This window comes from Oncorhynchus mykiss, chromosome 11, assembly GCF_057628025.1.
Source record: "Oncorhynchus mykiss isolate SJ-2025 chromosome 11, ASM5762802v1, whole genome shotgun sequence".
Classification (NCBI taxonomy): domain Eukaryota; kingdom Metazoa; phylum Chordata; class Actinopteri; order Salmoniformes; family Salmonidae; genus Oncorhynchus; species Oncorhynchus mykiss.
The window spans coordinates 16021852-16048943 of NC_143032.1; the positions used below are offsets into that span (position 1 = coordinate 16021852).

Genomic DNA, 27092 nt, shown 5'->3' on the forward strand with positions numbered 1-27092 from the left:
TTATGGTGATATACTTTAAAAAAATAATCCTTATTGATGCCTTCAAGCTTCTGTCAAATTACATCAAACTGTGACTTCAATGATACCCAAAATAAAACAATAACCTGAACATACGCTTCAGTGTTACAAAAGTTTTCCAAACGGTCTTCATTAAAGTTATATCCAGCTTTCTCTGGTCATTAAGGATGACAAACAGCCTGTGTGTGTGTGCTTGTTACACCAGCAACAAGACACATTTATTGGCTCCCATCTGCTGGATTATCGTGTATTGAAGTATTCCGTCTGACTGCCTGTGTGTGTCCTGTGAGTCACAGCAGAGCTTGTCCCCATTGACAGTTCAGAGGAGAGGAGCGAAAGTCAGGTAGGACCTCTGCCACTCTGCGTCTCAGCTTCTCCCTCCTGGTTTCCCTCTCTCCTCACGCAGCCACCCTGAATACCGTCTCCAGGCCTGGAAACAACTCCGCACCGCCCGCCTGGGGCGGAGAAGAGAGGAACACACACACGACAGTGAGGGAACAGAGGGAAGCAGACAGAAGACAGAAAAAGCCCTTACAACAACCAGAACTTATACAGTAACAAAGTGAGCTAGTACATATGGAGCATGTCTGCATCTTATACAGCAGGGGTAAAGGTCTGAGACAGGGGTAAGGTCTGAGACAGGGGTAAGGTCTGAGACAGGGGTAAAGGTCTGAGACAGGGGTAAGGTCTGAGACAGGGGTAAAGGTCTGAGACAGGGGTAAGGTCTGAGACAGGGGTAAGGTCTGAGACAGGGGTAAGGTCTGAGACAGGGGTAAAGGTCTGAGACAGGGGTAAAGGTCTGAGACAGGGGTAAGGTCTGAGACAGGGGTAAGGTCTGAGACAGGGGTAAAGGTCTGAGACAGGGGTAAAGGTCTGAGACATGGGTAAAGGTCTGAGACAGGGGTAAGGTCTGAGACAGGGGTAAAGGTCTGAGACAGGGGTAAGGTCTGAGACAGGGGTAAGGTCTGAGACAGGGGTAAGGTCTGAGACAGGGGTAAAGGTCTGAGACAGGGGTAAGGTCTGAGACAGGGGTAAGGTCTGAGACAGGGGTAAAGGTCTGAGACAGGGGTAAAGGTCTGAGACAGGGGTAAGGTCTGAGACAGGGGTAAAGGTCTGAGACAGGGGTAAGGTCTGAGACAGGGGTAAGGTCTGAGACAGGGGTAAAGGTCTGAGACAGGGGTAAAGGTCTGAGACAGGGGTAAAGGTCTGAGACAGGGGTAAAGGTCTGAGACAGGGGTAAAGGTCTGAGACAGGGGTAAGGTCTGAGACAGGGGTAAGGTCTGAGACAGGGGTAAGGTCTGAGACAGGGGTAAGGTCTGAGACAGGGGTAAAGGTCTGAGACAGGGGTAAGGTCTGAGACAGGGGTAAAGGTCTGAGACAGGGGTAAGGTCTGAGACAGGGGTAAGGTCTGAGACAGGGGTAAAGGTCTGAGACAGGGGTAAAGGTCTGAGACAGGGGTAAGGTCTGAGACAGGGGTAAAGGTCTGAGACAGGGGTAAAGGTCTGAGACAGGGGTAAGGTCTGAGACAGGGGTAAGGTCTGAGACAGGGGTAAGGTCTGAGACAGGGGTAAAGGTCTGAGACAGGGGTAAAGGTCTGAGACAGGGGTAAAGGTCTGAGACCGGGGTAAAGGTCTGAGACAGGGGTAAAGGTCTGAGACAGGGGTAAGGTCTGAGACAGGGGTAAGGTCTGAGACAGGGGTAAAGGTCTGAGACAGGGGTAAAGGTCTGAGACAGGGGTAAAGGTCTGAGACAGGGGTAAAGGTCTGAGACAGGGGTAAAGGTCTGAGACAGGGGTAAAGGTCTGAGACAGGGGTAAGGTCTGAGACAGGGGTAAGGTCTGAGACAGGGGTAAAGGTCTGAGACAGGGGTAAAGGTCTGAGACAGGGGTAAAGGTCTGAGACAGGGGTAAAGGTCTGAGACAGGGGTAAGGTCTGAGACAGGGGTAAAGGTTTGAGACAGGGGTAAAGGTCTGAGACAGGGGTAAGGTCTGAGACAGGGGTAAGGTCTGAGACAGGGGTAAAGGCTTCTAGGACAGGTAGAATGCTTCTAGGACAGGTGTTATTGGTAAAGGAAGTAAGGCCCAGGTAAACACACCCACCTATCACTGTGTCCCTGAGCCTGCTGCTCCCAGTCCCACTCCACCATCCTCTCCTGGATCACGTGATCTAGTAACGCGATCAGAGCCCTCCTCAGAGTGTGCATGTGCCAGAACCGGTCGGCCCGCCCCTCTACAACCATGCGGTGGTCCTTCAGCTGAGACAGAACGAGTCAGGTTTGGGATACAGTACACATCATGGACAGACTGTCCATCTCATTGAGACAAATATACACAAGACTATCCCCCGCATCACTATTAAACAGTAATCAATATTCAAATGTTTTGTGTGTTGGAAAAAAGACAGTGGCCATTTGTATGTGTTTCTACTTGTGCATGTGAGAGTTTGTGTTTGTACGTATTCATGCCCTAACTCTTTTCCAGTTGCCCAGGCTCCTCCGTATCAGGATATGTTGATGCAGTTGTTTGGCAGAGGCCCATTTCTGAGCCAGGGACTCGCCTGTTACTTGCTGCCAGGACAGGATGCACCGTTTCAGGAGAGACTGCCTGTGACGAGCCCTGGCCAGCTGGAGGGGAATTAAAATAATACTGTGTACTCATCCACACATATTCACGTGTCAGGTAACACACAATGGCATGGTATAAAGGATTAAGGCATCTCCTCGCCATTGAGGCTTACAAGTGGTGAAAATATATTTAAGCAATAAGGACAGATGGTTTGTGATATATGGCTAATATACCACGGCTAAGGTGTTCTACGATACAGCCCTTAGCCGTGGTATATTGGCCATATATCACAAACCCCCGAGGTGCCTTAGTGTTATTATAAAATGGTTACCAATGTAATAAGAGCAGTAAAACTAAATGTTTTGTCATACCAGTGGTATACGGTCTGATATACCACGACTGTCAGACAATCAGCATTCAGGGCTTGAACCACCCAGTTTATAATATACATTTGACCCTAGATGATATACTGCATTCTTTTCAAACACCACTAGTAAATAAAGATAGTTGTCAAGGTATGCTGTTGGGAGTCAAGGTATGCTGTTGGGAGTCAAGGTATGCTGTTGGGAGTCAAGGTATGCTGTTGGGAGTCAAGGTATGCTGTTGGGAGTCAAGGTATGCTGTTGGGAGTCAAGGTATGCTGTTGGGAGTCAAGGTATGCTGTTGGGAGTCAAGGTATGCTGTTGGGAGTCAAGGTATGCTGTTGGGAGTCAAGGTAAACCAGTAGCAGAATAGAACATGAGACATTGAACAAGCTGTTCAGCTGCTCAAGGTTCCATACAGTAGATTGGAACATGCTGCTGTGATGTCACACCATCTATTTTCACTTCTACTTCACTTCCCTGTCCATCAATCTGTCCAATCATTCCTCTCCTGCAACCTCTCTCATCTCACTCACTCTCTTCCTGTAGCTCTCTACTTTAACCTCTCACTTCCTCTCTCGCCTCCTCTAGACTCTCACTCTAGCCTCTCTCCTCCTCTAGCCTCTCACATCCACTCTCTCTTCCCCTAGCCTCTCTCCTCTAGCGCCTCTCTCCTCCTCTAGCGCCTCTCTCCTCCTCTAGCCTCTCACATCCTCTCTCTCTTCCCCTAGCCTCTCACTCTAGCCTCTCTCCTCTAGCGCCTCTCTCCTCCTCTAGCCTCTTACTTCCTCTCGCTTCTCACTAGCCTCTCACTTCCTCTCTAGCCTCTCACTTCCTCTCTAGCCTCTCACCTCCTCTCTAGCCTCTCACCTCCTCTCACCTCCTCTCTAGCCTCACACTTCCTCTAGCCCTCTCCTCTAGCCTCTCACTACCTATCGCCAACCTCTTTCCTCCTCCTAGTCTCTCTCCTCATTTAGCCTTGCTCTCTCTCTAGCCCCTCACTTCCTCTAGCCCCTCACTACCTCTAGCCCCTCACTTCCTCTAGCCCCTCACTTCCTCTAGCCCCTCACTTCCTCTAGCCCCTCACTTCCTCTAGCCCCTCACTTCCTCTAGCCCCTCACTTCCTCTAGCCCCTCACTTCCTCTAGCCCCTCACTTCCTCTAGCCTCTCACTTCCTCTAGCCTCTCACTTCCTCTTGCCTCTCACTTCCTCTTGCCTCTCACTTCCTCTTGCCTCTCACTTCCTCTTGCCTCTCACTTCCTCTTGCCTCTCACTTCCTCTTGCCTCTCACTTCCTCTTGCCTCTCACTTCCTCTCTCCCCCTTCAGCCTCACTTCCTCTAGCCTCTTCTCTAGCCTCTTCTCTAGCCTCTCACTTCCTCTAGCCACTCTCTCTAGCCACTTCCTCTCTCTCTCCTCTAGCCTCTCTCCCTCTCCTCTAGCCTCTCACTTCCTCTCCTCTAGCCTCTCACTTCCTCTCTGCCTCTCCTCTAGCCTCTCACTTCCTCTAGCTACTCACTTCCTCTCTCCTCTTTTAGCCTCTCACTTCTTCTCTCCTCTCACTTCCTCTAGCCTCTCTCTCTAGCATTGTTCCATCTCTCTGCCAGTACAATTTGTCCCACGGGTTCTGACAGGTGGTCAAGCAGGTGCTCATACTAACAGCATCCTGTAAACATCATTTCAGCTCTGACCGTGATGTCTGGGATTAGGGTGTGTGTCTAGGTGTTCGTGTGCTCGGTTTACGCTTTAGATACAGAGTGTATGTGTGTGTCATATTTCCATTGGGAATTATGAGGGTGTTGGTTGGTAACCGAGTAAGATGACACCTTAAAAATGTAGTTGTTTGAGGGAAAGAGTATTTTTCTTCTGTCTGTGTATTTGAGTGTAGCTGTGAATACATTAGTTCTGCTGTGTATGATTGGCTGTCCTGAGCTGTGTGACTCTACAGGAAAGAGTGTGAGTGTGTTGACAGTCTCTCTGTGCAGACTCTGATTGGCCAAGGCTGATGGCACTGGTGATTACCTGAGTGTTGGCTTGGCTCATGGCGACTCTGCGCTTCCATGGGGCCATGCCTCGCCGTAGTAACAGAGTTCTATGGTAGTGTTGCTGGGCCTGGGTCTGGAGCTGCTGCTCTCGCTCAAACCTCCTCTGGTTCTCCTGCTCCCTCTGAATACATACACATAGTTATAGACACACACACACAACTTGTATTTGTTTTAATCTATAGCTTTTGCTTTATGTTTGGACTTCAGCTGTTCTAAGATCAGAGCTAGGAGCCACATTTCAAAAGCTTCGCCCATCTAAATTAGATCTGAACACCATGCCTTGACAGTGTGATGTAAGGCGAGCATTATCACCCACGGCATTGAACAACCATTGCATCATTGCTTTGAACAGCTGCCATCAAATCATCACTTGTACAGATGTGAGAGTCTATTTTGTGAAATTCCAACTGCAATAAACCTGGACAGGAAAGAATGGACAATGTGTATACGGTATGTATATTACATATATAATTCTGTTTTGTATAGGTGTTGATGACATCTATTTTTCTGTATGGTCCCTGTGATGGAAATCTGGGTCCGTGGGTATCAAGTGTCAGAGTAGGAGGGGTGATCTAAGTTCAGCTTCCCCCTGTCCATGTAATCATATTAACTGATCCCAAGTCAGCACTCCTACTCTAAAATGCGTAATACATATGGCCCCTGAAGTCCTAAATATACACTCTTAGTGAACTGACAGATTTTATTTCAAATATGAAATGAAAGTTGTCCCCAGGACAGTTTTCCTGTAAACATTGCATCACCTCTCTCTCTTGTCTCTTCTCCTCCCTTCTCCTTTTAGCTACTCTACGTTTCTGTTCCTCCTCCTCCTTCTGCCTCTCCTCCTCTGCTGCTTTCAGCTGGGCCTAAGAAAATAAAAAAGTTTATTGATTTAATGCCTGCACACTATTACACTTCCCCAAACACATTTTAATTGTACCCAAAAACTTCATATAAAGTTGAATAGCCTCTCTAATTCCCCCCGTCTGAAGACCTATACATATTTTTGGACACCAAACTATTCCACATCCCCCACTGGCCTAAACACTCCATTCCTCACTATTCTCTCCTCTTCCTTCTTTGTCTTCAGCTCCTCCACCTTCCTCCTGTGCTCCGCTCGCTGACAAGCACATTCCTCCATGGCTGTTGAAGGGGGAGAGAGAGGGAGAGAGAACGAGGAAGGGAGATAATTGAAAATAACAGGGGTAAAGGCTAGGTACTTACATTTGTGTTGTTCTGTGTCAAAATAGAATGCTCTAAAGTATTGTGTGTGCGTTTGTCAGTATGTATCTGTGTGTATCCGCAGTCCCTCTCCACCTTTCTCAAATCCCCCCTTCCTATTCCTCCCACATAGAGGACATTTTAACCAAACAGTTTCATTGAAACTGTATTCCTCCATGTAAGCTACCGTAGCTACGGCTCTATACAGCTACGGCTCTATACAGCTACGGCTCTATACAGCTACGGCTCTATACAGCTACGGCTCAGCTACGGCTCTATACAGCTACGGCTCTATACAGCTACGGCTCAGCTACGGCTCTATACAGCTACGGCTCTATACAGCTACGGCTCTATACAGCTACGGCTCTATACAGCTCTATACAGCTACGGCTCTATACAGCTACGGCTCTATACAGCTACGGCTCTATACAGCTACGGCTCTATACAGCTACGGCTCTATACAGCTACGGCTCAGCTACGGCTCTATACAGCTACGGCTCTATACAGCTACGGCTCAGCTACGGCTCTATACAGCTACGGCTCTATACAGCTACGGCTCTATACAGCTACGGCTCTATACAGCTACGGCTCAGCTACGGCTCTATACAGCTACGGCTCTATACAGCTACGGCTCTATACAGCTACGGCTCTATACAGCTACGGCTCTATACAGCTACGGCTCTATACAGCTACGGCTCAGCTACGGCTCTATACAGCTACGGCTCTATACAGCTACGGCTCAGCTACGGCTCTATACAGCTACGGCTCTATACAGCTACGGCTCTATACAGCTACGGCTCTATACAGCTACGGCTCAGCTACGGCTCTATACAGCTACGGCTCTATACAGCTACGGCTCTATACAGCTACGGCTCTATACAGCTACGGCTCAGCTACGGCTCTATACAGCTACGGCTCAGCTACGGCTCTATACAGCTACGGCTCTATACAGCTACGGCTCTATACAGCTACAGCTCTATACAGCTACGGCTCTATACAGCTACAGCTCTATACAGCTACGGCTCAGCTACGGCTCTATACAGCTACGGCTCTATACAGGTACGGCTCAGCTACGGCTCAGCTACGGCTCAATACAGCTACGGCTCTATACAGCTACGGCTCAGCTACGGCTCTATACAGCTACGGCTCAGCTACGGCTCTATACAGCTACGGCTCTATACAGCTACGGCTCTATACAGCTACAGCTCTATACAGCTACGGCTCTATACAGCTACGGCTCTATACAGCTACGGCTCTATACAGGTACGGCTCAGCTACGGCTCAGCTACGGCTCTATACAGCTACGGCTCTATACAGCTACGGCTCTATACAGCTACGGCTCTATACAGCTACAGCTCTATACAGCTACGGCTCAGCTACGGCTCTATACAGCTACGGCTCTATACAGCTACGGCTCTATACAGGTACGGCTCTATACAGGTACGGCTCAGCTACGGCTCTATAGGGGAGAGTGGGGCAAGTTGAGACATTTTTTACATTCAGCATCACTCTGTCAAGGGAAATATAGTATCTACATATTTCAGGACGTTGTGTATCCCTGGAAATAATCTGAATTCATGTCAACTTACCCCGTACTGGATGAAATGTTACCACTACCTTTTTAAAACCATGTCTATCTTTATTTCCCAAACACAGTTCAACAGTGACAATCACCTTTTTTTAACACAGGCTTAACACCTAACAAACACTTTGTACTTAAAAAAACCCACTGTTAACATAGGCCAGGCCCTGATGTTACCTCATATAATTTTCTCATCTTGCCATTGGCTCAATTTACCCCTTGCCAACATTTTGACGATATTATCCCACACAGCTACAAGGATGCATTTTCATGCTAGGTTTAGGACCCAATACTGAAGCTCATAGAGACACAACTGATGTATAGAACAATCTTAAAATTACCTACTTTGGTTTAGATACAAGCATCATGAAACCTCTACTACAATACATTCATTTGACTTGGTGAAAATCTGTTTTTTGTACTTAACTTGCTTAGCACTTCTTCCGTGTGGTTTCTTCCAGACTATATGATATATTTGGTAAATGTTTTAATTGTGGGTATGATTTTCTAGAAACAAGGGTGGCTCAACTTACCCCACTCTCCCCTACAATCGACTCACAGCAATAAAATTCATTTTCTACTCTTTTCTATTATACTTCATAACAAGACCATTGTAAGGTCAACCATCTGGAATGGATGTCTATGTGTGTGTGATTTAGCCCGTCAGAGCTAAACATGGAGGTTAATGTGCTGACTGACCCATGACAGTGGGATGACAACATGGCAGACGGACGGCTAGTTTCCTGGAGGCTGAGGAGCGGCCAACGTTCCCCTGAGAGACACTTCCAGCCCTGGAACACAGAACATCATCCAGAAACACACATCCATTTTTACCCCCTTATCATGGTATCCAATTGGTAGTTACAGTCTTGTCTCATCGCTGCAACTCCCGTACGAACTCGGGAGAGGCGAAGGTCGTGAGTCCCCCAAAACACAACCCAACCAAGCCCCACTGCTTCTTGACACAATGCCTACTTAACCCGGAAGCCAGCCGCACCAATGTGTAAGAGGAAACACTGTACACCTGGCAACCGTGTCAGCGTGCACTGTGCCCGGCCCGCCACAGGAGTCGCTAATGCGCGATGGGACAAGCACATCCCTCCCCTAACCCGAAAGACAATGGGCCAATCCCGGTTGCAGCCGGCTGCGAAAGAGCCTGGACTCGAACCCAGAATCTCTAGTGGCACAGCTAGCCAGTCCCTCCAGGACTCCGCGATCGCATAATTCAATGCAAAAATCAACCAATCAGCGCATATTATGCAAGAGCTCGCAATTTTGACCAATTCCCACATTTTTAGGGCATAAAAAGGTTCAATCAAAAGCAGGTTCGTAATTTTGACCAAATCCTGCACGGTTACCGTGGAAAATGGCCCAATCCAACCACACGTCAACAACGTTTTTTCCCCCTGGCCTGTCAGCGTATTCACGTGCGATGATGATGGTTGATTGTTGATGGCTGACAGGCAGTACAATGAACAGAAATCAATCTCATTTGCCAACAAAAAAACAGCTAATGACTGTGCAAAACAATTTCCAAATGTTTTTGGAAACAAGAGAAAGTCAACAATCAAATCAGCAAAGCATATGAGAATGTCAGAACAGTTCCCACAGCAGCGGCAGATCACCATGACTGAAGTGGTAGCAGGGAAGACTGTGGGAAGCACTGAAAGTATCAAGGTGAGTGCGTTTTACTCCGCTAACCTTGGCTTTAGTAGGGTGGTCGGCACTCTGCTCTCCCCAGTCTGTCTATAGAGAGCCATTTGTCAGCATTGCCGTTTTAAACTCTGTAAAACGTCATACGGATCACGAAAGCGCAATCTTTCTGGAGAAATTGAATAATAATCAACCACAACTCTATTTTTACGTTTTCTGTTCTTTATCTCCCTTACGACCTTTCAGAAAAAAAATCACAATCAAGAATTGAACATAACTTATTAGAAAGAAATATCGATCCTCAAATTGAAAGTGATTGATCAGCTTTGAATCTATTTGGGGTTTTTAAAAGAGAGAGAGAGAGTAGGAATGGGAAGTGTATCTCGTGTTGATAGCAAGCCCCAAGCCTGATGGAGAGGAGAGGTGTGTGTGAGTGGATTATGACAGAGCTGTTTGTTCAGGAAAATAAACTAAATTGAGCACTTTAGATGTTTAATTGTTTTTGTATTATGTATTCTGCTTAAAATCATCCTAAAACTGAGCAAATATGACTTATTGCTTTATATTAAATTAACGTGAAAAAAACATAGCAAAATGTGTCACAGAATTTCAGAAAAGCTGCATCAAAATCAAGCATTTTTGGCTGCAGAAATCACACAAAAATGTCACGAAATCCTGGAGGGACTGGCTAGCACTGCGATGCAGTGCCTTAAACCACTGTGCCACTCGGGAGACCCAGCAGAAACACACATCATTAGATATTCACTCTCTAATATAGATCTACTCAATTCCCAACTTCCCAGACTGACCCAACTAGCCCTGCACACAGGGGACATTCTAAGGACTTGTTTTTGTTTAAAGGGAGAGTACAAGAAGAGGATATCTCAATAGTGATCAACGGACCAACTTTTAATGAGTGAATCCTTCACCAGACACATTGTCACACCTGGAATAATATGCATAGAAATACAGTATGCAGGGAGAATAACACTTTTATTATCATAGAACATTTTAAAATAGCCTGGGATTTATTCTGAGGGAGGTGTGATACGTCATTTAGCCAGCTGATACGTCATTTCCCGGTCACAACTTGTGGACTTGTTTACGTGCTGCTGTGTGGTTTGTTGCTAACGTTGCTTTGCTACCTGCCAACTTTACGGTTTTTACTTTTTAATTACTGTTTTATATTTTTTTTTAATTCCCCTTGCTCGACTTTCTTCATTCAACTTTTTCACCCCGGACCCTTTATCTGGACATGGTTCTACGAGCCGAAGCTAAGTAGTAACCTTAACATTGCCTTCTAATTGCAGTCACTGTACTCATAATATACAGGAGAACGACCGCCTTATTTTGAGGATAGCCGTGCTGCAAGCCCAGCTTCATTTCAGTGTAGGAAAGGATGAAACAGCGCCTGTGCTACCAATAAGTACAATTGGTAGTATAAATCCCCTCACACAGTCCACGCAGCCGGACAATTTTCTCATGGCTTTTGGAAGGAAATGCTGTAGGAATGTTCAACCGGTGTCGCTCATTCAGCCGACAAACTTTCAACCAATTCTCCCCATTAAGCAACGAGTCAGAGTCTGAGGCCGAGCCTTCTCTGGTCTCTCCTCCACCTGTTACGGGGTATGAGATGCAGAAGCCTCCCACCTTTAGCGCTGACAAATTGAAAACCCTAGTCATTGACGTCTTCATTACCCGCAGTATTAGACTTAAAAATGGTTATCCAGCGATCAAACACTGTTTACCAGGGGGCAGGGCTACCGACGTTAAGGCTAAATCTGAAGATGGTGCTGGCTAAAGCTAAAACTGGCGAGTGTAGAATATATAGGAATATTGTTATCCACATCGGCACCAACGATGTTAGGATGAAACCCTCTTTCTCTTGGCCCTCTTTCTGGGACTCATCCGCAAACAGGACCAAGCCTGGCCTGCTGAGGAGTGACGGACTCCATCCTAGCTGGAGGGGTGCTCTCATCTATGAACATAGAGCCTTGTCTAACTTCTCTAGCTCCACAATGAGATAGCCAGTCTGCCAGCTTAGTGGAGTCTGCCACTAGCACAGTCAGTGTAGTCAGCTCAGCTATCCTTTTGCTATCCGCAAAACTAAACATGGCGGTGTTCACCTAAGCAATCTCACTGGAATAAAGACCTCCATTCCTGTCATTATTGAAAGAGATTGTGATATCTCACATCTCAAAATAGGGCTACTTAAATGTTAGATCCCTCACTTCCAAGGCAGTTATAGTCAATGAACTAATCATTGATCATAATCTTGATGTAATTGGCCTGACTGAAACATGGCTTAAGCCTGATGAATTTACTGTGTTAAATGAGGCCTCTCCTCCTGGTTACACTAGTGACCATATCCCCACGCACCCCACAAAGGTGGAGGTGTTGCTAACATTTAAGATAGCAAATTTCACTTTACAAAAAAAACAAAAAAAAACGGTGTTTTCGTCTTTTGAGCTTCTAGTCATGAACTCTATGCAGCCTACTCAATCACTTTTTATAGCTACTGTTTACATGCCTCCTTGGCCGTATACAGCATTCCTCACGGAGTTCCCTGAATTCCGATCGGACTTTGTGGTCATGGCAGATTATATTCACATTCTTAGTGACTTTAATATTCACATGGAAAAGTCCACAGACCCACTCCAAAAGGCTTTCGGAGCCATCATCGACTCAATGGGTTTTGTCCAACATGTCTCTGGACCTAGTTTTGTCCCGTGGAATAAATATTGTGGATCTTAATGTTTTTCCTCATAATCCTGGACTATCGGACCACCATTATTACATTTGCAATCGCAACAAATAATCTGCTCAGACCCCAACCAAGGATCATCAAAAGCCATGCTATAGGTTATTGAACAACCCAAAGACTCCTAGATGCCCTTCCAGACTCCCTCCACCTACCCAAGGACGTCAGAGTACAAAAATCAGTTAAATACCTAACTGGAACTAAATTTAACCTTGCGTAATACCCTAAATGCAGTCACACCCCTAAAAACAAAAAACATTTGTCATAAAAAACTAGCTCCCTGGTATACAGAAAATACCTGAGCCATGAAGCAAGCTTCCAGAAAATTGGAACGGAAATGGCGCCACACCAAACTGGAAGTCTTCCGACTAGCTTGGAAAGACAGTACCGTGCAGTATCGAAGAGCCCAAATGTATTTGATACTGTGGCAAAGCTAACTAAAAAGCAGCATTCCCCAAGAGAGGATGGCTTTCACTGCAGCAGTAATACATTAATGAACTTCTTTGAGGAAAAGATCATGGATCATTAGAAAGCAAATTACGGACTCCTCTTTAAATCTGCGTATTTCTCCAAAGCTCAGTTGTCCTGGTCCTGCACGACTCTGCCAGGACCTAGAATCAAGGGAGACACTCAAGTTTTTTAATACTATATCTCTTGACACATTGATGAAAATAGTCATGGCCTCAAAACCTTCAAACTGCATACTGGACCCTATTCCAACTAAACTACTGAAAGAGCTGCTTTCTGTGCTTGGCCCTCCTATGTTGAAAATAATAAATGGCTACCTATCCACCGGATGTGTACCAAACTCACTAAAAGTGGCAGTAATAAAGCCCCTCTTAAAAATCCAAACCTTGACCCAGAAAATATAAAAAACTATCGGCCTATATCGAATCTTCCATTCCTCTCAAAACACTTTGAAAAAGCTGTTGCACAGCAACTCACTGCCTTCCTGAAGACAAACAATGTATACGAAATGCTTCAGTCTGGTTTTAGACCCCGTTATAGTACTGAGACTGCAGTCGTTAAGGTGGCAAATTATATTTTAATTGCGTCAGACCAAGGCTCTGCATCTGTCCTTGTGCTTCTAGACCTTAGTGCTGCTTTTGATACCGTCGATCACCACATTCTTTTGGAGAGACTGGAAACCCAAATTGGTCTACACGGACAAGTTCTGGCCTGGTTTAGATCTTATCTGTCGGAAAGATATCAGATTGTCTCTGTGGATGGTTTGTCCTCTGACAAATCAACTGTACATTTCGGTGTTCCTCTGGGTTCCGTTTTAGGACGACTATTGTTTTCACTATATATTTTACATCTTGGTGATGTCATTCGGAAACATAATGTTAACTTTCACTGCTATTTGGACGATACACAGCTGTACATTTCAATGAAACATGGTGAAGCCCTAAAATTGCCCTCCCTGGAAGCCTGTGTTTCAAACATAAGGAAGTGGATGGCATCAAATGTTTAACTTTTCAACTCTGACAAAATGAGATGCTAGTTACTCTGGACCCTGATCTCTCTTTTGATGAACATATCAAGACTGTTTCAAGGAAAAAATAATTTCCATCTATGTAACATTGCAAAAATCAGAAACTTTCTGTCCAAAAATTATGCAGAAAAATGTATCCATGCTTTTGTCACTTCTAGATTAGACTACTGCAATGCTCTACTTTCAGGCTACCCAGATAAAGCACAACATAGACTTTAGTTAGTGCTAAACATGGCTGCTAGAATCTTGACTAGAACCAATAAATGTGATCATATTACTCCAGTGCTAGCCTCCCTACACTGGCTTCCTGTCAAGGCTAGGGCTGATATCAAGGTTTTACTGCTAACCTACAAAGCATTACATGGCTTGCTCAGACCTATCTGTCCGATTTGGTCCTGCCATACAAACCTACACATACGCTACGGTCACAAGATGCAGGCCTCCTAATTGTCCCTTTTTCTCTGAGGACCTGAGCCCTAGGACCATTCCTCAGGACTACCTGGCCTGATGACTCCTTGCTGTCCCCAATCCACCTGGTCGTGCTGCTGCTCCAGTTTCAACTGTTCTACCTGCGGCTATGGAACCCTGACCTGTTCACCGGACGTGCTACCTTGTCCTGGACCTGCTGTTTTCGACTCTCTCTCTACCGCACTTGCTGTCTCTAACTCTGAATGATCTGAATTGACATTTACTCCTGAGGTGCTGACCAGTTGCATCCTCTACAACCACTGTGATTATTATTACTTGATCCTGCTGGTCATCTATGAACGTTTGAACATCTTGGCAATGTACTGTTATAATCTCCACCCGGCACAGCCAGAAGAGGACTGGCCACCCCTCAGAACCTGGTTCCTCTCTAGGTTTCTTCCTACGTTCCTGTCTTTCTAGGGAGTTTTGCCACCATGCTTCTACATCTGCATTGCTTGCTGTTTGGGGTTTTAGGCTGGATTTCTGCATAGAACTTTGTGACATAACCTGATGTAAAAAGGGCTTTATAAATACATTTGATTGATATTCTGAAGCGGAAGTAGTGTGTTGCTTTAATTAAACTCCTCCTCTATATATATCCTCCACTGATGACTCCCCCACCTCAATTAAGGGGACTATTTGAGTTTTAAAAAACACTCCTGCTTTATGAACCCAAAACCAAACCTTCACCAGGATAATGACTTGTCTTCAGACCTGAGCACTATTTGAAAGCCTCTTACAGACTCCAAAATTAGAAAATGCTTAGCTGCCTGCTTCAAGTCATGGATGAGTGTCCACAAGTCATGAGCTTTCGTACCAACTGTTCACTGCATACTAAGTGTTGCACTACCAATGAAAGTGGGCTGATCCCCTTGGGTCCTATGCAGACCTCTGTAACTGAAGTCAGCCACTTTCATCCACAATCACGTCATTCCGTCCAAGCGGAACCGTCATTTCTATGCAGTCCTACATGGTATCGATTGGCTTGGGTCTTGAGAATACTCCAGAGAACCGTGCGTGAACAAACAGACACACCACACCCCCACACAGGCAGCCTGTGGGCCTCTCCTAAGTTCCCATGGTAATGTGAAGACGGGCCTACCTGGGTTCTTTGTGGTCATCCCTCTGGGCCCTTGGGCTGCTGGGACAGCAAACTGAGCAATCGGTGCCTCCTGCTTCAATCCCATCTCCTGCAGGCGTGCGATCTGCTCCTGCTGTTCCCGGAGGAGCCTCCTCTGCAATGTGATGGTCTGTTGCTGGCTGGCGTGGCGACGCTCAAACCGTCCTCCACGCAACTCTGCACTACGAGAACGGGAGACAGCACCTACACCGCCGTCCCCACCTTCCTCACCCACCTCACCCCTCTGCCGTGCTCGCCTCAGCTCATCTATTGAACAGAACTTTATCATCCATTGTGAAATGTTGCACATCATTTTTTAAATAATTGGTAGAAGTAAAGGGTTTTCCCTAATCACTGATATATTTCAAGATCTAGGTAGGAGTTTCCTAGAACACTGGAACGAATACATTTTTTTGTTGTTGAAATTTCCCCTAATCACGGATACAGGGTCATATACAGTATTTCAACTTTTCCTTTGATCGCTCACCTCCACTCAGAGCCGCCGTGTCCCCTGCCAGGGAAGGGTGGGCTGGACTACAGCCCCCAGCTGTCCGTTACCTTGACAGGAAGGAGAGGGGACGGGGCCAGCAGGTCGTGACCCCACCTGACCTTTCTGCAGAGACAGTTGAGGGTCACATGAAAATAGGATGAAGCTGATCATCCTAATTCTCTTTTCCTCTCTTCCTTAAGCTCTATTCAACTCTCTTTCTTTCTGTTAGCCCCTTCCTCTCTCTCTCTCTGAGGAGAAAGCGAACCTTGCAGTGTTGTGAATATCTCGTCATGCAGGGAACGTTTCTCTCCCCGGACGATAAACTCACAGTGAGAAAAGTGCTGGCCAACTCATACGAGGAGAGGAACTCTGAAACAGAACTTGTTTATTCAGGAAATAGTGATAGACTAATATATGACTTAACCAAATTAATACAAAAAGCACATTTATTGCCTCGCAGATTCATTCGACCCTTTGGAGAATTAGCTAATTATTTCATAATTACACATCGTTACCACCTTCGGGATTTCAGCCTCTAATGTGACACGCTCCAGCAAATGTATATCCAATGGGCAGACAACACTGTGTGTGCAAGTATTTATCTGTCATGTTTTGTGTGTCCTCCTATGCATCTATGCCTGTGCTTTGTTTGTGTTCACTTTCTTCAGTGGGAGGGGTCTACAATTGTCACTCACCAGTTCTGTGGTCTGTGATTGGTCAAAAGTCTCAGGAAGGGCTGTAATTTGCTCAGGAGCAGGTGTCTCAGGAGCCTTAAGTTTCCCAGTTGCCACAGCATTGATCAGTGAGGCAATCTTGTACCGTGTTTCTTCCTGCTGTGCAAACAGCTCCCGGCGTCCTCTCTCCGCCCGACACCACAACCGCCAATCACTCAGGCATCGCCTTAGCATACGCCTCCGGTCACTCTCCATCGCCACCTGGCAGCGTCTATGAGGGATCACAACGATAAGCGCACTATTAGAGACAAACACCTGCTGTGACTGTGATGAGCTTGAGGGCCAGATTTGCTAATTGTCTTCACCAGGTGTTTGCAGGCACCTATGTATTTGGCACGTTTTCTGTGGGTTCATGAGTCAGATTTAGTGTTAAAGCTTAGGAAACATAAATGTAAACACACATAACATATTTGCATTAGAATACGCATCAAAAGTCCTAATGCAAAGTTACCTCACTTTTCTATTTTTCAAGTTATTACATAATACTGATCAGAGTTCAAAAGAATGCCGAAGTCATGCTGGAAAAAACATTTGTGGGCTGTGACGTAATATGGAGCCAGCCTATTCCCTATAATGTAAACTCCAACAGAAATATCTTCAAATTAAACCATATTACACACAAGTGTGTAACCTGTACAAGTGTGAGGTGTGAAATGCATATGCCACTCCCCCTGTGACACCCTCAGAGAGTGGGATCACAGCCAGAGAATCAGGGCAGAATTTTTTATTTATTTGACCTTTATTTAACCAGGCAGGCCAGTTGAGAACAAGTTCTCATTTACAACTGCAACCTGGCCAAGATAAAGCAAAGCGACAAAAACAACAGAGTTAAACAAACAAACGTACAGTCAATAACACACAAAAAAAGAAAAATAGAAAGATCGACAGTTGAAGTCAGAGGTTTACATACACCTTAGCCAAATACGTTTAAACTCAGTTTTTCACAATTACTGATATTTAATCCTAATAAAAGGTCAGTTAGGATCACCACTTTATTTTAAGAACGTGAAATGTCACAATAATAGTAGAGAGAGTGATTTATTTGAGCTTTTATTTCTTTCATCACATTCCCAGTGGGTCAGAAGTTTACATACACTCAATTAGTATTTGGTAGCATTGCCTTTAAATTGTATAACTTGGGTCAAACATTTTGGGTAGCCTTCCACAAGCTTCCACCAATAAGTTGGGAGAATTTTGGCCCATTCCTCCTGACAGAGCTGGTGCAACTAAGTCAAGTTTGTAGGCCTCCTTGCTCGCACACGCTTTTTCAGTTCTGCCCACAAATATTCTATAGGATTGAGGTCAGGGCTTTGTGATGGCCACTCCAATATCTTGACTTTGTTGTCCTTAAACCATTTTGCCACAACTTTGGAAGTATGCTTGGGGTCTTTGTCCATTTGGAAGACCCATTTGCGACCAAGCTTTAGTAAAGCACCCCCACAACATGATGCTGCCACCCCCGTGCTTCACGGTTGGGATGGTGTTCTTTAGCTTGCAAGACTCCCCCTTTTTCCTTCAAACATAACGATGGTCATTATGGCCAAACAGTTCTATTTTTGTTTCATCAGACCAGAGGACATTTCTCCAAAAAGAACGACCTTTGTCCCCAGTTGCAGTTGCAAACCGTAGTCTGGATTTTTTATGGCGGTTTTGGAGCAGTGGCTTCTTCCTTGCTGAGTGGCCTTTCAGGTTATGTCGATATAGGACTCGTTTTATAGCCAGGTGGAAAGCATGGCCAGCCGTGGAAAAAATGCTTATTGAAATGATCGATTATCATAGATAACGGTGGTGACAGTGGTTCCTATCCTCAGTGCAATGGGCAGCTGGGAGGAGTCCATGGACTTTACAGTGTCCCAAAACGTTTTGGAATTAGTGCTACAGGAAGCAAACTTCTGTTTGAAAAAGCTAGCCTTAGCTTTCCTAACTGACTGAGTATATTGGTTCCTGACTTCCCTGAAGAGTTGCATATCGCAGGGGCTATTCGATGCTAATGCAGAAAGCCACAGGATGTTTTTGCGTTGGTCAAGGGCAGTCAAGTCTGGGGTGAACCAAGGGCTATATCTGTTCTTAGTTCTAAATTTTTTGAATGGGGCATGCTTATTTAAGATGGAGAGGAAAGCACTTTTGAAGAGCAACCAGGCATCCTCTACTAATGGGATGAGGTCAATATCCTTCCAGGATACCCGGGCCAGGTCGGTTAGAAAGGCCTGCTCGCTGAAGTCTATTAGGGAGCGTTTGACAGTGATGAGGGGTGGATGTTTGACTGTGGACCCATTACACACACAGGCAATGAGGCAGTGATCGCTGAGATCCTGGTTGAAGACAGCAGAGGTGTAATTAGAGGGCAAGTTGGTCAGGATGATATCTAAGAGGGTGCTCATGGTTACAGATTTTGGGTTGTACCTGGTAGGTTCCTTGACCATTTGTGTGAGATTGAGGGCATCTAGCTTAGATTGTAGGATGGCCTGGGGTGTTAAACAAGTCCCAGTTTAGGTCACCTAACAGTACGAACTCTGACGATTTAAAAAAAAAAGTCACCTTTATTTAACCAGGTAAGCTAGTTGAGAACAAGTTCTCATTTACAACTGTGACCTGGTCAAGATAAAGCAAAGCGAAACAAACAACAACACAGAGTTACACATGGAATAAACAAGCGTACAGTCAATTCACATATGGTGTCCAGGGTACAGCTGGGGGCTGAAGGGGGTCAATAACAAGCGGTAACGGTGAGACTTGTTTCTGGAAAAGCTCGAATTGTTTGGGCACAGACCTGGATAGTATGACAGAACTCTGCAGGCTAACTCTGCCCCCTTTGGCAGTTATATCTTGTTGGAAAATGTTATAGTTAGGGATGGACATTTCAGGATTCTTGGTGGGCTTCCTAAGCCAGGATTCAGACACGGCTAGAACATCCGGGTTGGCGGAGTGTGCTAAAGCAGTGAATAAAACAAACTTTGGGAGGAAGCTTCTAATGTTAACATGCATGAAACCAATGCTTTTACGGTTACAGAAGTCAACAAATGAGAGCGCCTGGGGAATGGGAGTGATTCTAGGGTTAGGGTTAACCTCTACATCATGCAGGGTTAACCTCTACATCACCAGAGGAGGAGTAGGATAAGAGTACGGCCAAAGGAACTGGTCGTTTAGTGCGTTCGGAACAGAGTAAAGGGGGCAGGTTTCTGGGCACGGAAGGATAGATTCAAGGCATAATGTACAAACAAGGGTATGGTAGGATGCGAGTACAGTGGAGGCAAGTTATTGAGTGTCGAGGAGAGAGGTTTTGTCTCTAGAGTCACCATTTAAGCCAGGTGCGGTCACCGCATGTGTGGGGGGGTGGAACAACAGGGCATATTGAGCAGGGCTGGAGGCTCTACAGTGAAATAAGACAAAAAAAAATGAGTAGCTAGGCGAGCTGGAGGCATGGAGATTCAGACAGCTAGCAGGCCGGGGTTGGCAGCAGGCTAGCAGATGAGCCTCAGGGGGACGTCGCAACAGGGGAGCCTGTTGAAACCCCCTTGGACCAGTCATGATGGAACGGCGGGGCTTCGTGTTGGCAGCAAAGGGTCCAGGCCAATTAGCAAAAGAGATAATTGAAGCCTAGGGATTATCTGATGGATTTCTTTGGCTAGCCGAGAGATGGGCCTAGCTAATTGGCGCTTACTTCGGGACAGAAACCCCCTCAGACAGTTACGTCGGTAGACCAGTCGTGATGGATCAGCGGGGCTCCGTGTCGCCAGCAAAGGGTCCAGGCCAACTGGCAAAAGAGGTAATTGAAGCCCAGGAATTGCTTGATAGCTCCAGGCTAACTGGTGCTTGCTTCGGGACAGAGACGTTAGCCAGGAGCAGCCACTCAGATAGCAGCTAGCTAACTGCGATGATCCGGAGTAAAGGTTCAGCGCTTGCGGTAGGAATCCGGAGATATGGTAGAGAAAAGCAGGTTATACCTTGTCGGCTCAGGCATTCCATCCAGCAACCTTTCGATTTACTGGCCCAACGCTCCTAACCGCCAAGCTACCTGCTTACAAGCAAATATTTATTGTTACAAATCAACTTGCAAGGTTGCTACAACTAACCCGCTAACGTTAGCCCTACTAACCTGGTAACGTTGCGTTAGCAACTGGCTGACTCACACAATGTTATCAACACCTAGTTTATAGCTACATTAAACTAAACCAAAGTTTTGGAAATACATAACGCCATCTTAACAGTTGTCAAATAACATTACCGGTATATGCAGTTATAACAGCCAGCATGCCAGCCAGCTAAAGTTAATTATTTTAGCCTGCTAGCTAGCCTAGCTAGCTAACCACCACAGTCAACATAGCTAAGTAGCTAAAACAACAAGTCTACCACAGGCAGGAACCAACAGGACACAACAACAAAAAGACAGCAGATATAAAGTAGAGAGTGCAGAGACTTACCATTTGTTGGCCGAGTTAGCTACCAAAGTCAAAGAAGAGCCAAGGAGAGGCTAATCCAAAAGTGATATTGTGAGGTAAATCCACATTGAATTTAGCCAGTTTATCTCCATCACTGTTGACAGTCGCACCGGTAGGAAATAGAGGTTGCAGGCTTCACATCCACACTCGGCACAGCACCTGGTTTCAGTCAGTCTCATTCCGAATCCTGACAATGCACAGATGACAACAGAGAGTGGCAGTGATGTGGAGAGGGGAGGGAGGTGAGGGCAATGTGAATAGCCTGGGTAGCCATTTGACTAGATGTTCAGGAGTCTTATGGCTTGGGGGTAGAAGCTGCCGTCTTTCTGGCAACCCTCTCCCTATGGGAGAGACATCCAGAACGTCAGACCCACAGGACCCTGACCTAGCACTGAATAGACTGGCTTATTTTAAAGACACAACATTCTGAATAATAATGAGGTGGGTGCTTATATTTGTCCCATTTCAAAAATGGAAATGTGTTTTTTGCATATCCCACTCCCCCTGAGACACCCTCGGAGAGTGGGCTCACGGCCAGGGATCAGCCATTACTGACAGCGAACCTGGAACAATTAGGGTTAAGTGCCTTTCTCAAGGGCACATCAACAGATATTTTACCTAGTTGACTCAGGGATTCAAACCAGCGACCTTTTCGGTTACTGGCCCAACGCTCTTAACCACTAGCCTACCTACTGACCCGAATAAGAGTTTATTGCAGGGGCGTAATACAAGTGATTGTACCAGTGTGTGAAGTTATTTCTTAGTTTCCATGGTTACTAATTTACCTGGTTAGCTGCTCCAGGTTCCTCCTCTCCTCCATCTCGCGGCGCAGTCGAACCATCTCCTGCTGCACCATCTCCTGCTGCACCATTTCCTCCTGTCTGCGCGCCTCCTGCCTCCTCCGCCTCTTCCCCTCCAGCTCCCTCCTCTGCGCCTCCTCCCTGGTCTGCCTCCGCGCCTCCCTTTCCCTGTGTAGCCTCTCCCGCTTATGGCTTGGGGGTAGAAGCTGTTTAGAAGCCTCTTGGAACTAGACTTGGCGCTCCGGTACCGCTTGCCGTGTGGTAGCAGGGAGAACAGTCTATGACAAGGGTGGCTGGAGTCTTTGACCATTTTTTAGGGCCTTCCTCTGACACAGCCTGGTATAGAGGTCCTGGATGGCAGGAAGCTTGGCCCCAGTGATGTACTGGGCCGTTCGCACTACCCTCTGTAGTGCCTTGCGGTCGGAGGCCGAGCAGTTGCCATACCAGGCAGTGATGCAACCCGTCAGGATGCTTTCGATGGTGCAGCTGTAGAACCTTTTGAGGATCTGAGGACCCATGCCAAATCAGTTCAATTCAGTCTCCTGACGGGGAATAGGTTTTGTTGTGAGTCTGTCAGAGTCACCATTTAGTTCTTGGTCACCTTCCTGACCAAGACACTTCTCCCCCAATTGCTCAGTTTGGCCGGGGCGGCCAGGTGGTTCCAAACTTCTTCCATTTAAGAATGATGGAGGCCACTGTTTTCTTGGGGACCATCAATGCTACAGACATTTTTTTAGCACCCCTCCCCAGATCTGTACCTCAACACAATCCTGTCTCAGAACTCTACGGACAATTCCTTTGGCCTCATGGCTTGGTTTTTGCTCTGACATTCACTGTCAACTATGGGACCTTATATAGACAGGTGTGTGCCTTTCCAAATTATGTACAATCAATTGAATTTACCACAGGTAGACTCCAATCAAGATGTAGAAACATCTCAAGGATGATCAATGGAAACAGGATGCACCTGAGCTCAATTTCGAGTCTCAGCAAAGGGTCTGAATACTTATGTAAATATGGTATTTCTGTTTTTAATTTTTATAAATATGTAAACATTTCTAAAACCTGTTTTTCACTTTGTCATTATGGGGTATTGTGTGTAGATTGATGAGTAAAAAATGTAGGGGTCTGAATAGTTTCCGAATGCACTGTAAGTTAATAAAGATGCAAAAACACAACTATGTTTGTAGTTATAGGTAACTAGATGGTTACTTATAACTAAGTTACTTATAACTAAGTCTTTGATCACACGTTGTTGTTACTTTGGTGAGTAAAAACTCATACGCACCAGGCAGGTACTGCGTTTTCACTTTTTTGAACTAAAGTGCCCTCCAAGCACACCAGGTGAGCTAAATCAAGTGTGATGACTGTATTATTGGGACAGAGTCCATTCTGTGCGTACCTGTTCTGGATTTGTAGCTCCTCCTCTGTTCTCTCCACCTCCCTCTGCTCTCTCCCTGCCCATACCAGCGCCCGCCAGGCTCGCCACGCCCTCAGCTCCCTCTTCCAATCACAGAGCGCCGCCGCCTTGCCCATCCGCACCCTCCTCTCCAACAGCACACAGTACCAGCCAGAGAAGTGCCTCTGTAGACACTGAATATACACACACACGTTTGTTTTACTATCCTTGTGGGGACCAAACAATTGATTCCCATTCAAAATCCAATTTTCCATAACCCCTAACCCTAACTCTAAACATAACCCTAAACCTAACACATAAGACTAAAATAGACTCTTTCCTTGTGGGGACCCACAGTGGTCTGTATTTTTTAGGTTTTACTATCCTTGTGAGGATTTCTGGTCCCCACAAGGATAGTAAAAACCAAAACACACACACACACACACACGATGCTGTGAATGCAAACACTAAGCATACACACACACACACCAACCAACAGAACCCCGCCCTTCCCCTCCACACACAGTTTACTAACCTGCAGGTTGAGCATCGGAGTCCTGGCCTCTGCCTGCTGTAGTCTGTGTGACTCTGGTCTCTCTCTGTCCTGTTGTTTCTGTGTAGTAGAGAGTGAGGGGCCTGGCTGGAGCGCCAGAGAGCTCTTATTAGCTGCCGTCTTTCTGGCAACCCTCTCCCTATGGGAGAGACATCCAGAACGTCAGACCCACAGGACCCTGACCTAGCACTGAATAGACTGGCTTATTTTAAAGACACAACATTCTGAATAATAATGAGGTGGGTGCTTATATTTGTCCCATTTCAAAAATGGAAATGTGTTTTTTGCATATCCCACTCCCCCTGAGACACCCTCGGAGAGTGGGCTCACGGCCAGGGATCAGCCATTACTGACAGCGAACCTGGAACAATTAGGGTTAAGTGCCTTTCTCAAGGGCACATCAACAGATATTTCACCTAGTTGACTCAGGGATTCAAACCAGCGACCTTTTCGGTTACTGGCCCAACGCTCTTAACCACTAGCCTACCTACTGACCCGAATAAGAGTTTATTGCAGGGGCGTAATACAAGTGATTGTACCAGTGTGTGAAGTTATTTCTTAGTTTCCATGGTTACTAATTTACCTGGTTAGCTGCTCCAGGTTCCTCCTCTCCTCCATCTCGCGGCGCAGTCGAACCATCTCCTGCTGCACCATCTCCTGCTGCACCATTTCCTCCTGTCTGCGCGCCTCCTGCCTCCTCCGCCTCTTCCCCTCCAGCGCCCTCCTCTGCGCCTCCTCCCTGGTCTGCCTCCGCGCCTCCCTTTCCCTGTGTAGCCTCTCCCGCTCCGCATCCCGCATTGCACGGTTCTCACGTACCTGGAATGAGAAAAAAATAAGGAATTATGTCATAAAAGAGAGCAGGAAGTATGAATGGAAGCCAGCTGTTGTAGCAAACGGTTTCATTAATTTCCATTCACTGGGCCATTTGGCTCCCAATGCAGATACTACAGTCAGTGTAGCTTAAACTTTGTCGGGAATTTTGAGACTGCCCAATTCTGCTTTATGTCAATCTGGTTTTGTACCTGTCGTTGACGCGCCTCCAAGGTGAGGCCCATCCCCCTTCTCTTCCGCCTGTCTCGCTCTTCTGAGTCTAGTGCCAGATCCTGCACTATCCCAGAATCCACCACTTCCCACTCCATGAGGTCTTGAAGGAAGTTGTTGACCACTGAGCTCTCCTCCTCCTCAGCAAGGTGGAAATACATGTCTGAGAGAGAGATGGAGGGTGTATGACGTATGGTCCCAATGGACCCACTGACTGTAGTATGATGTATTAACTGAACTTTAGAAAACAAGGTATAGCAGGTGTGAGTTCCACTGTTTGCTAGACAATGTCAGATGGCAGGTAAGAGTTAAGTGTTGTTGTGTAGGTTAGTGTCTCTGTACCATCAAAGTTACTGTAGTCCAGGGAGACAGGCTGGGCAGGTGCCATGGCTGCTGGACTGTTCTTCTCAGGGGAGACAATCACATCCTCCTCTATCTCCAGTTCCAGACGCAACTTGCTGTTCATCCAATCACTAAGAAGAGCCTGAGCTACAGGAAAAATGTCCATAACATAATTTGTAAAGGCCTGTGATACTTGTGTGTGTGTGTGTGTGTGGGGGGGGGGGGGGGGTGAATAGCCTACCTTCCCCGTATGCTTCGTCATGATCCAGCAGCTGCTCTGTATTTTTTAGTGCCATTGTATGGCTGCTTATCCCAGAATGGGCTGTATTCAGGGAAAACACCTCAGTCAATGCAATGTCTGAGGCCATTTCCATTGTCTGGGGATACAAAAGTACACGTCATGAATACATATGGCCTTATAGACAGACATAGCACAATAATATCCACTGCACGCACGCACACACACACACACACAAGCAGACATGCACGCACACACATATACAGTCCATCTCCGGTTTCAGGAGGTACAGTGAGACAAAGTGAAAGAAAGAGCTCTCACCTTCAGCCATTGGTCAATATCCCCATTACTGTGCCTCACCTGTTATTGTAGAAAATGTGTGAAGATTAGGATGATTAAGATTGTATTTATCAGGCAGAGAGTTCAGAGGAGGAGCAAAGAGGGCCTATCAAAAAAAAAGTGTGGTGCTTTGTCACTTCAGCTTTAGTCATTACTATGCTCAGGCAGGTTCACAGAATGCGAGCGTGGTAAACAGGTGTCTGCAAAACCAAGAGTCCAGCCAATGCCTAATGTCTGAGGATTATTTTTAAGTAGAGCTCAGACAGTGCCTAATGTCAGCAGATTATTTCAGATGAATTTTCTATAGCAGTTGAAAAAAGTACTTATCTGACTAAGAGTGCTTCAAGTATCCCTGTGTCACCCTGATCACTACTAGCGGGTCTCAGAAAGGCCATTTAAACTTTTTAAGGGTTCTTCAGCCTTCTCCGGTCACTGAGACATATAAATCCATACGTTCTGAAGCACCACTTTATTTCTAAAGATAGTTTTGAGGTCACTTTTGTTATGTACATCCTACATCGTTTTTTTCACAGTAAGGAAGTGTCTGAGCGATGGAGACAGAAAATGTATAGAAAAGTTGTTTGCAGTCATAGACCGGTGGGGGAAATATATATTTTAATAACCTTTTATTTAACTAGTCAAGTCAGTTAAGAACAAATCCGTATTTACAATGACGGCCTACCGGGGAACACTGCCTTGTTCAGGGGACTCGATCCAGCAACCTTTAGATACTATAGCCCAACGCTCTAACCCTGTAATTAATGAATGATTTGTGCACCACTTTCTAGGTGACAGTCATCAACATTTTACTTTACCTCACACCTGTCAAAAGTACACACAATCATTAACACCTTACCTTATTTGCAGTGGGGTTTTTAGTCTCCGTGAATCTTTTCCAACGAAACATATCAGGGTTATGCGAGTATGCCATTTTTTAAACCAAGAAATACCTTGTACTATTTACCTGGCTAATACAGAAAACCTAATGTATATACCTTCATCAAAGTTATATTAACCACAACTTATAACACTAAACTTACAGAAAAAAACGTAGAAGTCACTTTTTTAAGCTAATACAAAAGTAATGTATTGCTAGTTGTACAGTTGCTGGCACTGCGACTGCCCAAAACGCTGAAAATAGAACGAGGTGCGTGGGTAATGTAGTCAATTAGCCACGTTCATCAAACGCACTGGCTGCTTGACAGTGGCATTAGTAAACTACAAGTTCCCTTTCAACTTTTTTTGTCAACCGAAGCGTCTGGTAACTATAGTAACTTTGGACCCTTCCCCAAATGTTAAACATTTGAGTGTTGTAAAAAGACGCCAAAGTCAACATTGAATGTGCAAAGTCCACATAACAATATTATAGTCCCACAGAAAAAGTTTGCAGATCTTATAAAGTATGCACACACTCTCAGTAATGTTTATTCAACA

At 45.8% G+C, this 27092-nt stretch overlaps 1 protein-coding gene across 1 annotated transcript; it reads right to left on the bottom strand.

Moving 5' to 3' along the window:
* LOC110536560 (coiled-coil domain-containing protein 191) lies at window positions 1-26589 on the bottom strand. The gene is given in 18 exon segments (XM_090189196.1): window positions 1-473; window positions 2117-2640; window positions 4964-5107; window positions 5748-5849; window positions 6044-6126; window positions 8486-8577; window positions 14306-14311; window positions 15262-15563; window positions 15771-15896; window positions 16469-16718; window positions 23149-23339; window positions 23681-23837; window positions 24282-24514; window positions 24721-24902; window positions 25082-25228; window positions 25323-25458; window positions 25641-25679; window positions 26515-26589. Coding segments are annotated over 17 exon segments (2430 nt in total). The 3' UTR covers window positions 1-473; window positions 2117-2475.
* Between the last annotated feature and the right edge of the window lie 503 nt (window positions 26590-27092).